General features: G+C 43.4%; 1 protein-coding gene across 1 annotated transcript; it reads right to left on the reverse strand.

Moving 5' to 3' along the window:
* Positions 1-491: 491 nt before the first annotated feature.
* Positions 492-13,794, reverse strand: SLC26A3 (solute carrier family 26 member 3). The gene is made up of 19 exons (XM_039700525.1): positions 13,664-13,794; positions 12,713-12,852; positions 12,490-12,600; positions 12,244-12,401; positions 11,319-11,483; positions 10,469-10,621; positions 9,630-9,712; positions 8,628-8,775; positions 8,382-8,495; positions 8,192-8,269; positions 7,682-7,777; positions 6,667-6,773; positions 6,317-6,386; positions 6,136-6,228; positions 4,664-4,759; positions 3,824-4,057; positions 2,060-2,114; positions 1,414-1,559; positions 492-647 (listed from the first exon to the last, which is right to left on the reverse strand). Exons 1-19 carry the CDS (start codon positions 13,792-13,794, stop codon positions 492-494), a joined length of 2,334 nt encoding a protein of 777 aa, XP_039556459.1.
* Between the last annotated feature and the right edge of the window lie 247 nt (positions 13,795-14,041).

Below are 14,041 nucleotides of genomic sequence, written 5' to 3' on the forward strand. Positions count from 1 at the left end.
GGATGTTATACTTAGGAAATTAAGTCTAAAATTTTGTTTCTATTGGAATCTGTAGGGAATAAAAAAATAAATAAATTCCACATTCTGTACAGAATAGCCAGGGTAGGTGTAATCTGGTAAATGATGTGTAAATATTTGATCCCCTAAAGCATTTGTGTGGGAAGACTGGGATCTGACATTTCTCTCCTTACAGGCTTGCCCTGTGCTGGATAGCCCTTCTCTGTCTGTGCTGAAAGGCTGCATGTGTCCCTTCCTTATCTCTGTCTCCAGACCCCCCTTCTGCCTGAGACATTTAGATAAACTGGACTAATGTTGACTTCTCTGCCACAGGGCCATTCTACCAGTGACTTTATCATGGAGGAGCTGTGGTGGACAGGTGAGGAGACCAGGTGAGGCAGCCTTTGCCTTACTCCTAAGCCAAATCCCATCAGTAAACTGTCTGGTGCCTTCCTGCCCTGGGCTGACACAAGAGCTCAGCTGTGAACAGGAGCTCAGCTTTTGTTATCTGACCTAGCTGTTCCCATGAGCAGCTTTTTAGGGCTGCATTTTCTCCAGCTGGAGGGCCACAGCCAGAGCCTTACTGTGCACTCCCGGCTGCGCAGTCCATTCCTGGGGATGATGACACACCCACTGCTTCTGCCCTTCTCCTGCAACGAGCACAAGAAGTTGTGGGTTAGGAAATTGATTGATTTTTTTTAAAATGTTTATAATTTTTCACACTAAAGAAGTCTTGATTTTTAAATCTCTGGAACATGCCTGGGATGTTGACATAGAAGAAAGGAAGCTCTCACTTGTCAGGCTTTTATGACCTCCACTGCATCTCTGGGTAAGTGCAGAAGATCTGGACCAGTTCAGTTAAGTGGGATTAGACAGTTGAGCAGCATTCTGGGTCTGGTACATTTAAACACATTTATTGTATAGGGGATCGTTTCTTGCTCATGATTTAAGAACACTTCCAGAAAGGCCATCACCAAATCTGGCAGTACTAATTTATTCACACCACTTTAGCACTCATTTTGAAGACAGGGCTGGAAAGCCTATATGCAAGCAGCATAAAGTCTGCCTTTCAAGAGCCACTGCAGCAAATTGAGCAGTCTCTGCTGGGTGGGTGACCACAGAGGACTGCTGGTGGATGGGCACTGTGTTCTTCCCAAAGAGGTGACTGGAAGTCCACAGCCAGACCAGCTACCAGTGGGAATTATTCACTCCTTTCACAAATGGTTTTTCACACACCTGAACCAGCAGCCACTCTTGTTTTTCAATTTGCTTGGAGACCAGCTGAGTTTTAATGACTATCTTTTTCAAAATACAGACAGTGTAGCACACACAGCTGTAGCTGTGCAGGGTGCTGCTGGGAGCCTGGCAATACTAAAAAGGCACTTAGATAATTAAAGATGAAGACTGTAGTGTTACCTCAGCAAGCTTTAATTTGGGAGAGTTGGCTATGTCCTTCTTCAGCAAAATGTGTAAAACCGCATCATGAATGGTGAGGAAAAACATGGATGGCTTAATCTCTTCATCAAAAAATGCACTTCTCTCCAGTTTGTCCAGGAGGCCCTCTGTGAGGTAACAAAATCAAAGCACAAGTGACCTGCAGGCCTTAAAAAGGAAGAAATTGTGTATCCTGAGCATGCCCACTGAGTGAACGTGGGAGTTGCTGGTATAATACACTGTTTTATTTAATAGAGCAGATGGCTTTACAGACATCAAGAGGATGGAACACAAGTGCCCATCAGTAGTTCCCTGCTCTATGCCAGGCAGGAAGGAATTGGAGCCCCTTTTCTTACTTAATGCCTAGCCCAGGGTGCATGATGGTGGGTCCTGCAGCCCAGAGCTGTACAACACAGCAGGGGTCAGAGGTAAAAGGAGCCATCACACAAAGTCCCAGGATTTTGGGGACAGCCTGGGAGAGACAACACCTCCACTTAGTGGGACCTGTTTGCTATCCAAGACTGGAAGGTAAAACTGGGTGATCCTCCACAGCCATACTCGGTGGTCAGCAGGGGAGGCAGTGGGACAAGGCATCTGTGGGGAAGCCAGTGCAAAGGCAAGTACTCACCGTATGCCCCAGTGATGTAAACGTCAATGTCGAGCCGGACAAATTCTTTCAAAGTCTGTTAAACCAGAAGGAGGCACCATTTAGTTTCTGCTGGGCTTGCTGATTACCATTTGCTGTGATTAGCCACAGCAAATATACCAGCCACTCTATGATATTTAAGATCTATGACGGTAAGTGGATCTAGACTCAAATTCTGTTGCACATAGAGGCAGGACAATCTCTTCACATGGCTGCAGACAGGGGTGGCTCAGCCTTTTGAAAAGAGGCAGTATTGAAAAGGTTTAGCTCACAGAGAAGAAGGTGATCTTTCATAAGTTGTATGGCTTTGTTGTATCTACATAATACATCATGAAACTAAAAAAAAATTACTTCACAAGCCTCTGGGGGAGATTTTTGTAACTGGGAGCTTGAGCAGAACTATAATTCCCACTGTCATGGTGGGTCTTTATTTCCTATGGAAATACACACCCTCTGTATCTCCAGACAGTTAACTGGAGCTGCTACTGTTGAAAATGTTGTGCCTTTTGCTTTTGTTCAAGGTCACCCGGGCAAGCAAAAGCAGGAGCGGAAATGGAACTCCAATGCTCCAACTCCAGCTGGGTGTTTAAAGCCATATTTCATATCTGCATTTCTGCAAAGCTTCCCAAAACCATACCAGGTGAAGAAAGGGTACCACAGCCAACACTTTAATTCCAAGACAATTTATATTGATTATTTAAACTATTTCCTAAATATTTTCTATAGAAAATGCACATTCAAATTCACATAAACTCAAGGTTTGCCACTGGCCTTCCAGCCCGTGTAGCAATGCCTTTAAGAAGCAGACTACAAACACAGAATAGAATCATAGAATGGTTTTGGTTGGAAGGGACTTAAAGATCATCTTGTTCCAAACCCATGCCCTGGACAGGGACACTTTACACTGGAGCAGGTTGCTCAGAGCATCATCCAACTTCTGGATTGAGGGATGAAGCGTTTCAGGGATGAAGCATCCACAGCTTCTCTGGGCAACCTGCTCCAGTGTTTCACCACCCTCACAGTAAAAGATTTATTCTAACCTGGACCTGTCCTCTTTCATTTTAAAGCCATTGCCTCTTGTCCTGTCACTGTATACCCCTGTAAGAAGTACCTCTCCATGCTTTTTTATAGGCTCCCTTTAAGTATGGAAAGGCCACACTTAATAGTATAGCCTTCATAGCCTTCTCTTCTCTAGGCTGAACAACTCAAGCTCTCTCAGCCTTTCCTCACAGGAGAGATGCTCCAGCCCTCTAGTCCTTTCCATGGCTCTCATCTGGACCTGTTCCAAGATGTCCACCTCTTTCCTGTGTTGGGGACCCCACAGGTGGCACCTACCTCAGGTGAGGTCTCATGAGAGTGGAGTAGAATCTCTCAGAGAGTGGGGAAGAATCACCTGCTGGTCATACTTCTTTTTATGCAGCCCAGGATATGATTGGCTTTCTGGTCTCTGAGTGCACATTGCCAGGTCATGTCCAACTTCTCATCCACCAGTATCCCCATCTCCTCCTCTGAAGGACTGTTCTCAATTCATTTATTCCCCAGTCTGTATCGATACTGGGGATTGTCCTGATGCACCTGCAGCACCTTGCACTTGGCCTTGTTGAACTTCATGAGGTTCAGGTGGGCCCACTCCTGCCCAGGTCCCTCTGGGCGCCATCCCTTTGCTCATGTGTATCCCTCAAGTGTAACTGCATTTGTAAGGTTTTCTCTCATGTGATCACTGTTTGTCTTATGAATTGTGATTACCTTTCGGAGGACTGTCATGGCAGAAAAATCAAGGAAGGACACGGATGAGAAATCCAGAATGATGCTGTGGAGGTTGACCTGGGGCACAGTGATGCCAGGGGGGAGGTCAGTGCCCCAGTTGATCCGAATGGGCAAGTCTGTCATGATGGTGGGCTGGTCCAGCTCCTCTATCTTGTTGTTGTCCAACTCTTCCTCTGACTCATATGTAGGGTTAGCCATGCAAATCAAGCCCTTCTGTGTTGACATAGAAAAATATCATCATTAGTTCTCTTCTTTAATACCCAGCCAGGGTAGTGGTACTTCTCACACAAGGGCAAGGGTAATGGCAATGCACAACTGATCTTCCCATGAGACAGATCAGGACCCACCTGGAAAGTTCTGTCTCTTCCTTGTCTGGAGAAATATGGAAATTATTTAATCATCATCATAATCACTTAATGACAGTTTTTTATTGTTTCCTGAAGCCAGTTGCCAGACACATTTTAATTCAGTAGTTTTGGAATAAGTCAACAGAAGACATGCAGGATTTGAGCTGGTAGAAAACCTGCTTTATCCTACCATTAATGCAGAAAGATATTCACTTCTGTGGGATCTGATCCTGCCATTTGTTGCCAAACAAAGCTCCAGTGGACACGCACAAGCTCTGCCTATGGTAAATCTTTAGGTCTCTAACTGTGAGAACCATTTAAAATCTTGGTTTTTAAATGTGCTTATGAAGTAGCAACTTGGGGTATGGTGTATCCAATTAAGAAGGGAGGATATGAGGTCCATCTCTGCCATGTAAAACAGGGAGCTTGGTTGCTTAACACCCCCCTCACCCTGGGGGCTTGCCTTACGTACCGGTGTCACTTGCAGCTGTCCTTTCTTCAGCATCTTCCTAATCTTCCTCAGAGCTTTATTGCGTTTCCTCAGGACTCTCAGTGGGTTGAAGCCAACCTGCAAAACGAGCAATTTGAATAATTAAACAAAAAAACACCTCTGTGACACCAGGGGAAGGACAAAGCACCTCATAAGGTTTTTTGTTACAGTCATGATGACCATAGTTTGAATTGATGTTGTTTACCACTTTTCACAAATTCCAAGCAAGGACTCTTTCTAGGCTGGAAGGATGTCTACAGGAATGGCTGCAAATGAGGCAGGGCTAACTGTACTGCTTTAGGACACCAGCATGGACAGCATTATAGCAGTGACAGTGCTTAGCACAGTCCAGTAATTCCAGCAGTCTGGCACAGTGCTGGGATCTCCTGCTCATCTGCATTATGAAGTGGTCAGCCAGGTAGCCAAGATCTGAGAACTCATGATTTCTATCTGCTTTGTGCCTCCTGACTTCAGTGTGGGTCATTCACCCATTCTTTTTCCCGAAGAAGCCAGATTTTATCATGTTGCCTGCATATGCCTCTTGAAACTCTGAGCTGGTTTTAACAGAATTAGCTGGCAGGAAAATTAGGCTAATAAAAAAATTAGGCTAAAATACTGAATTCCTGCAAGTCTTCTGCATCATCCATCTAGTGTGTAGAGGAGAAAGGTGTTAGAAGTATCTGTATTTGTAGAGAAGAGTGGTGTGAACATCTGCCCTCACAGAAAAAAAGCTTCAGGCTCTTCTGAGGTGAAAGCCAAGCACATGGAGAACCAAATGTGCCAGATTCCCTTATTCCTCTGCCAGTTTCAGTCCCTCATGTGAAGAATGAACTGCTCATTATGAGTGCTCAGGGGAGTCACTGCTTATCAGCTCCCCACTAAGAGCAGCAGGAAGGGGAGGTTATGGTGCAAATTGTGTTTGGGCTGGGGATGGTGGGCCTCATTCACACAGTGGGGCCTCAGGAGTCCTGGATCTCTGTGCTGGTTATGGAAACACTGGCTGCATTCACCAGGTTGTTATGAAAGATGTTAAGACCTCTTTGAGAGAATGATTCCATTTGGCATTCTTCTGACTGTTGCGGTTAGGTTCTTGGGGCAAGAGAAGTAAACTAAAATTTATTGTGTGTAAATAATACAAGAGCAAATAGAATAAAATAAAACAAAATTTCCTTTATATTATTTATGTTTACACTCCTTTCTTCTTGAAATATATATTGTTATGCTACAAGTATATATTTGGTATAAACATTTCTGTGGTGTAAGTTCAGCATGAGTCAGGCTGTTCTGTTTCTCAGAGTTGTGTGCATACTTGTTATATTACAGTAGTGGCAACAGTATAAAGAAAATTCACCCTTGAACTGTGGAATGGCTGCATATATAGCAATTATTGGGAAACTGTATCCACCTTAAAGTGTCACACAATTCATATGTTAAGAACAGCCCCGGACACTTACAGCAGTGATCAGTTTCTCTCTGAAGAATTCAATATTAGCAAAGAATATCGGAGAGGAGCATCTGAAAATCTTCACTCCCTCTGGCTCATAGATCTGTAAAATGAAGCAAAAGTGTCAGTGGCAATGTTTGCTACAAAAGCACAAGTGCAGCAGGTGGTAAAAGAAATGAGACATTTCTTACATCAGTGTAATCCTTCCTGTTTCTGTAAATGTTACTTCTCCCAACATTGGCCAAAACAGTGCAGCTTGGACTGTGAACAAACACACACACACAATTATTTACACACACACAATTATTTGTGTCCCACACCAGAACAGGGGGGCTGGGAAGGATCAAATGAAACCATCTCAGCTGGGGGGGCACACTGAGGCAAGCCCCCACATCCAAAGGCTTATGCCTGTAAATTATTTTTCCAAGCATGGTTGCTGGACAGACCAAGGCACAGACAGGGCTGTTGCCCTTCTCTGTACAGAGGGAGAAAACTTATAACAGGAGGCCCTGGGATGCCATTGCATTCAACAAGTACTCACATCTGGGAGCGGATCACCACGGTCAGCAGCTGGAATGCCACAGCTGTTGCTAGCCCAATGTCCAGGCCAAGAAAGATGGCAGCTAAGAAAGTCACCACCCATATAATCTGTAGGGACACAGTGGATGTCAACATTATAAACATGCCAAGAACCTGGAGCATGAGCTCAGGGTGAGAGCAGAAATAGATCTCAGATCTGGTCCAGCATATCTATCTGCTTTCGGTAAGGTTTTATTTTTCTTGTAAAACAAGGCCAGAGTCACCAACCAGCACCAGGGAGTGTTTCTAGGGACAACAATTTCTAGACAATAAAAGCTTAAAATGGTATAGGTGGTTCAGTGAACGCTTAATGAAAATCCAGCAGAAAGGCAAGATTAGAAGTCAATCAGAAATCTGGTAAAGCTGAGAGTTGTAAATGTGCAAATATAGGTGCTGTGAGTGTACACAACTGATAAATTACTCGATAATACTGAATAACTTTTAGCCACAGAGTTCAAAGCATTTTCATGGGGCAAATAGTTTGACAGCTGGGAAAACTGAGGCCTGGAACCATTTATGAGCCTAAATTTTCTGAGAGGTAGTGAGTCCTGCCCTCTAGCCACAATCTTTACCATTTGGACTAAACCCTTCAAGTCTCAGTTTTCATTTGTTTGTTGTTGTGTATCTTCCATATTACACAATGTGTGATTGTGAGAAATGTCCTGAATGTTCATACATTTGGATATTTTCTGTCATTTAGGCATTTTCTGTAACTGTCTTCTCTATTTGACTTTATATAATGTACTATTTTAACAGATCTTGATGAAATGGATGAAAATGAAGTTAAGAGTGAGAATCTACTCCAAATAAATGGGACAAAATGGAAAACATTAACAAGGGATATACCAGTAAAAAAGGTACGGAAATATTGTATTTTCTGTTTAGTGAAGTAAAACTGGAATTAAAAAAAAATAACATTTGTATGACAGATTACTTTTTCAGAGCATTTAACTTCTGATGCTTGTGAAACAACTTACGCAGTCACACTTGTCCTTTCTCCAGAGGATGCCTATTTCCTTGAACTGCATGAGCATTCCTTTCAAATTGCCAAGAGCCAAAGATGCAAGGACTGACTGTTAAAAAGACCAAAACACATATTCCTTGTTTAAGTAAGCAAAGAAAATATAAAACATTAGGAATTAAAAGATCATACAAATAGGGCCAAAGTGCAGCTGAAAGGCCAGGGAGCTGCTCCCAGTGTACACTGCTGTTGGAATATCCTCAGCTATGGTGCAGTGCTGGGTCTGACTGAAGCTGTAAATCTCACTTATTTTTGGCACCTGAAAGTTGGATTTTGGTGTTTGGGTACTTGTGTTCCCTTTCAGGGACCAGATGTAGGGGTCCTTTCTGGCATAACATGGGAAGAAGAACCAAGCTTTTCAAACCTTTTTGGCTCCCACTGAAGCCTATGAACACTCTCAGTGTGCTCAGAGAGCAGCCCTGTCTTTGGGAAGCAAGAGGAAGCATTAGATGAAACCAGTGAATACCTTCTGTAATGGTGCCAGGAGAAAACCAACGGCCAAGATCACAACCAAAACAATGACAGATGAGATAATGCCAGCAATCTGCAAGAGAGAACAATTCCACAATGAATAAGTGCCCACAGGCATGATGGTTAGCTAGGAAAAAAAGAGCTGTCTTTCATTAAATGCCATCATGGCTTGTTGTCTTCTGTACCTGTGTTTTGCCTCCTGTGCTCTCCTGCACACCTGATCTTGACAGAGCAGTGCTGGAGGCAAATCCCTTGAACGATCCACCAAGTATATTACCCAGCCCAAAAGCAATTAGTTCCTGAAATAAAAATAACAGAGATTGTCCTTAAGAGCCTGGTTTGTGACAGTCATTCACAAGGCAAAGCTCTCCTAAAATGACTTATTTCCCATTGATAAATGCAGTATATTTATCTCTGTGTTATTTGCCTACCTGGTTGCCATCTATTGGGTAGTCATGCTTGATGGAATACACTTTAGCCACGGAGAAGGCTACTGCAAACCCAACGATTGCGATGGAAATGCCATCACCAATACACTTCTGGAGGATGCCTACATCAGGTGCAACCGGCGCGTGGAACCTGAAAGACAAAATCCTCAACTCATTAAGGAGATGGCTAGGGGTCTTTTGCAGATCCTAGGGAGAATTCCTCTCTGGACTTCTTTTTCCTCCTTCTTTTTTTTTTTTTCAGTCAACTGAAATCTGAAGAAAGGAGACTCATGAGCAGAAATAGCTGCTGCTCTGCAAGCTTCACCCACTAACACCCCTGGGGCTACAGAGACCACCCCAGACTCACTCTGCTGTCCTAGTAAATAAATAAATAAATAATGATCTCCTAGTAAATAAATAAGTAAATAAAGCTGTCCTAGTAAATGTCTTCCTCCCTCTTTTTAACTTGACATGTGCCACGTGATTCTTTATGCCAAAATTCTGGCATAGCCAGATGAAGGCTATATATTCTATATGTGGAGAAATAATCTTTATAGTCCTGGACGGGCACATGTTGAGGCCTCTGGAGGATAATGGTACTGGTACTGATGGCTGGTCATGGGACCAAGCAGGAGAATGGTGCAGGGTCCTGGTGGCTTCCCAGGGCTGGTGGTGGCTGCTGAACTGTGCATGTGCTGTGAGGGAAACGGAGGAGTTCAGGAGTAAGTAGTTCAATAAAAAGGACAAACATCAAGCTCCTGCTCACCAGATGTCTCAGAAAGTGAAGGACAATTATTTCGTGTCTCAGTGTACTCCTTGATAAGTAAAAGATGTGCTCTAGAGTCTGTGTACTGAAAGTGTGTCATATCATTGAGAGAAAAATGTTTATTTACTGACTGAAGAAGATAAAGCAGATAATTTTAATCAGAAACATAGCTGAACTTGTTCAACGCTGCCAAACCAAAGAGAACATCTTGCTCCACCGGTGAATTGTAAGTCACTTACCCTTCCTCTAGTTTTCCAACAACAGCTACTTCAAATTTTTCTTCAAGGTTGACAAAATAGGAAATCAATGCTGCTAAGATTGTCTGAAAGATAATAAACCACACCTCCATTAGGCACATTAAAGCAAGAGTGTGAAGAATCTATGAAACACCATTGCCTTCCTTCTCTTACACACTGTCCACCCTCATCACTACTGGCAAAATTATGCCCCAGGTTTTCATATCCCTTTGCTTTTTAGATGTCATTCCTGAATGACCTTACCAATATGGGTTTACATTCATAAATCACACAGTTTGTAACAGAATATCTTACTAACAACAGAGATCATCCCACCTAGTAAACCAGGTATGTTTTAACAAGGTTCTGCAATGACTGTGGGGGAAAACAAGTGCTGCTTGAGTCTATACATCCTCCAGAATTTTAGGGGCTTGCTGCCCCTGTGAAGCTTCCTCCACCCCTCTGCTGTTCAGAATGGACAAAACCTTCTGCTGCTGGGGGGCAAAATAATTTTGTCTGTGGCTATAGATATCCAGGATTTCAGTAGCTGCTTGCAGGTGTGGTGCAGAAGGGCCTCAGCTGTGAGACTGCAGCTGACTGCTGTCAGAGCCAATTCTGTCCAAGGAAAAAATTCATAGTTTACAACACCACAGATATGTTCCGTTAAGAACAGCTATGTGGAAGTAAAACATCTCACAATAGCTCCTGAATGCTGTAAATTTTTCTTTATAGGTAAAATGATAACACTGATCATTTAGTGGATAACAGGAGAAGAAATAGTTAAAACTCTGCTTCCCATGCCATAACAGGGAGCAATTGCAAAATCAAAGGAAGTGACTCACCACAAGGAGCTCGATCGGGATGGGAGCCGGTAACTTTTCCTTGTATCGATCGTTCATTTCTTTCACCACGAACACAATAAGCAAGACAACCAGTGATGTGACAAGGTCAGCAACGTTTGTTTTTGTGATCTGGCTGAAAATGCTCTCCAGAGTCTGCAGAATCAGGAAGAAACACGTGCTTTAGCAACGGTTCTGCCCTGGCACAGTAGCACTACCCCTTCCAGTAGAACCTGTATCTGAACGGCTCCAAGGATTGTGCTGTTTGGGATTTATTCCCTGTGGTATGATGTGGACTGCAAGCCCCCCTGAATGTATGTGCATCTGCCAAATGGTAGAAGCATTTGCAAAAGACCTTTTCCACTAACTTGTGACCCTCTCCCCCATATTTGCCCCTGAGGGATGGTTGGAACAACAAGCAAGCCCATGATAGGAAATGAGAGCAATGGCATTGCTGGGCAGGTGCCTTTCTCCACTCCTTCCTTCCTGTTCTTCTTGTCTCTCCTTTCTCATCTAACAGCCCTCACAGTGTCATATACAAATTAAATATGTATAATATCAGTCCAGCAAAAATGAATAATTAAATCCCTAAAGCAGAGTTGAATGCTTAATTGAAATATGCCAACACAAAATAGTAAATATTACCTAATTGTCCCAATGGGGTATAACTTGGTGCTTGGTAATAAATTTAAATGTTGGCTAAATACTAATAACATTTTCTCATTTTTCTCTTGTTTTTCCTCCTGCTTTGCATTTTTTAGCTGAGTTGTTATTACTGCCTCATGATACACAGTCAGAAATACATCCCAGGTATATCAATAGCATTAGCAAACAATGAACACCTAGCACTTACATAGATGATGCCAAATGGTTTATTAAATCCAGGGACAGGTAGCTGAAACATGAATTTCAGTTGAGATACCAAAACGTGGATAGCTGCAGCAGTTGTGAAACCACTAATTAATGATTGTGATAGATAAATAACGATGAATCCAAATTGGAAAATTCCCAGAAGCAACTGAAACACAAAATGAGCATAGGTCAGTGGGATTCATTTGTATTTTTAAGCAATCTTTGAAAGAAAGACAGCCGTACTAATGAAAGCAAAGATTTTCACCAAATCTTATCCATCCAGAGATTAAGGAATGTACCTTCACCAGACTTGCAACAAAAGCTGACATTGAGAAACAGAGGGCATAATACTAGTAAGAATAACTGCTACAGCAGTTGAAACCCATTCCTTTTATTTTATAGCTCAAATATACATCTTTATTTCTAGGGTTTTCAGTTCCTATATCTTCACATAGTACAAGTGTTTCATGAAGCAACAAATATATTAGTATGTCAGGAAGGGAGGAACTGTAGGAATTCCTTATTAGGGAGTAAGGATAAATGGGTTTTTTAAAAAAAAAAACAACCAAATACAGATATTTTACTATTGCAAGGCAGAACTTTTACTCCTCTTGGTGCATCTGCATCATTCACATTACTTTCACAGCTTTTTCTTTCTTATCCAGCAGATTGTTTTTTGTTGCAGGTGTAGGTTGAAGGTGTACGGGCTGAGGGCTCAGGCCTGTGCAAAACCAAGGATTTCACAGCACATGTGAGTGCCTGGCCACTGGAGGGAAGAAATGTCTCCTGATCAGTGAGCCAGGGTGGGCTACATGGAAAGTGGAAGAGGATTACTTTGGTGACTAGAACAGCAGAAACCAGAGAGGAAGGTCAGGCCACCCTCCATCTGTTCACATAGGTGTGCACACACACATACATTCACCAACCTGAAAAACTCCAGAAAGGAAGGTTACAGATGCAGCCACCATCACCCTCTCATCGTTTATCGCTGAGGTATTTGTGGAATTGCCATTTCCAGAGCTGTCATCAGGGGCCAGCCTGGTGACGACTCCTCCCACCATGAGGCTCAGGACAGGGAAGGGACCTGAGCAGCACAAGGCATTTGTTAAAAGATCTGAGGAGGCAGCGTGTAGTTCATCACTGAGGAGGGTAAGTGGTGTGCCTGAACTCACCCACTGAGATATGTCTCGATGTGCCAAAGATAAAATAGACCAGGACAGGGAAGAATGCTGCATAGAGTCCATAACTGGGGGGGACATTCACCAGCAAAGCAAAGGCCAGACCTGTAAAGACAGAGGCCCAGGGAAGGTGATGTGTGTGTTGCAGGCTGAAGCCAGCAGTGCCTTGGCACCTGGCTTAGCAGGCTGTGTCAGGACACACATTTCCCAGAGGTACCTTGCAGCACAGCCACGAGCCCTGTGTTGATGCCAGAGATGATGTCACTCAGGACCCACTCCCTGAAGCGGTACGCTGGCAGCCAGGAAACAACTGGAAACAAACCCAAAGCAATTTTTTTGGCCCTTTGTGGGGAGCAGCTGCAAAGGCACAAGGGGAAAAAATTTTGTCAGTGAATGGCTTGGCTGAATTGCAGCCTGTTTCAGAGAGGTGAGGAAAGGGGAAGGATTCAGGTTCTGGCTGCCAGAAGTCAAAATCTCACCCAGACACAGCCCTGATCAACCTGCACTGCCATCTGTGCTTCAAGGTATATGCAGTGGCCTTCAGAGCTCCTTTCCAAACCAAAATCTCATAGAACCCTAGAATGGCTTGGAGTTGGAAAGGAACCTCTATGGCCATCTAATCCAAACCTCCACCCCAGTAAGCAGGCATGCCACCCACTGGATCAGGTTTCTCAGAGCCCTGCCCAACCTAACCTTGAATATTTCCAGGGACAGGGCATCCATCATGTCTCTGGGCAACCTGTGCCAGTACCTCACCACCCTCATCATAAAAAATTATTCTTGATACCCAGTCCAAATATACCTTCTTTTAGTTTAAAATCACCATCCCTTGTCCTGCTGCAACAGGCCATGGTAAAAAGCCTGAGTATGTCTTTCTTACAGGACCCCTTTAAGTACTGAAAGGACACAGTAAGGGCTTCCTAGAGTCTGTGCTGCCAAAGGCCCATAAAAAGAGAAGCTACCTTACATACAGCTGTAGGAAGACTTCTAAGGGTAACAGCAGTCAAAATCCATTAGAAAAATCTGACATTGAATTTAGTTAATGAATTTTCACTTGCTATGTTGGAATGGGAGATGGACACTGTCCCAATGAAGTTCATGCTGTCCAAAATCAGTCAGGACTGTTTCTTAGATCTAACTAAAAAAAAAAATAAAAAAGTCTCCTTACCTAAAATAGAGTTTCAGGTGATCCCAAAAGGTTTTATGGTATCTGTGCAATTTCTCATGCTCTTCATTGAATGCATTCTCCGAGTACACAGGTCTGGCTATAACATAATGGTTACCCACAGGTTCAACCATTTCTCCTGAAATGTCAGGATAGGATGGTTACTTGTGTGTGCTCCTCTCTGCTCCAGGCACTTAAAAACCTGAAATGAAGAACAGGGTTAGCTCCTTATGTACTGTGGGGCGGGTAGCCATAGCATAGCTGAGTGAGCTCCAAACTGAGCGTTTCCACCTTTGAAGATCAAAAGAGGGATGGTTGAGACACCCACTTCACTTTGCCAAGGTGATCTCCTGCCCTGCTCCTCCTTCTACTGCAGAGCAG

The sequence above is a fragment of the Passer montanus genome, unplaced genomic scaffold (assembly GCF_014805655.1).
Source record: "Passer montanus isolate IOZ18808 unplaced genomic scaffold, ASM1480565v1 scaffold141, whole genome shotgun sequence".
In the NCBI taxonomy this organism is placed as follows: domain Eukaryota; kingdom Metazoa; phylum Chordata; class Aves; order Passeriformes; family Passeridae; genus Passer; species Passer montanus.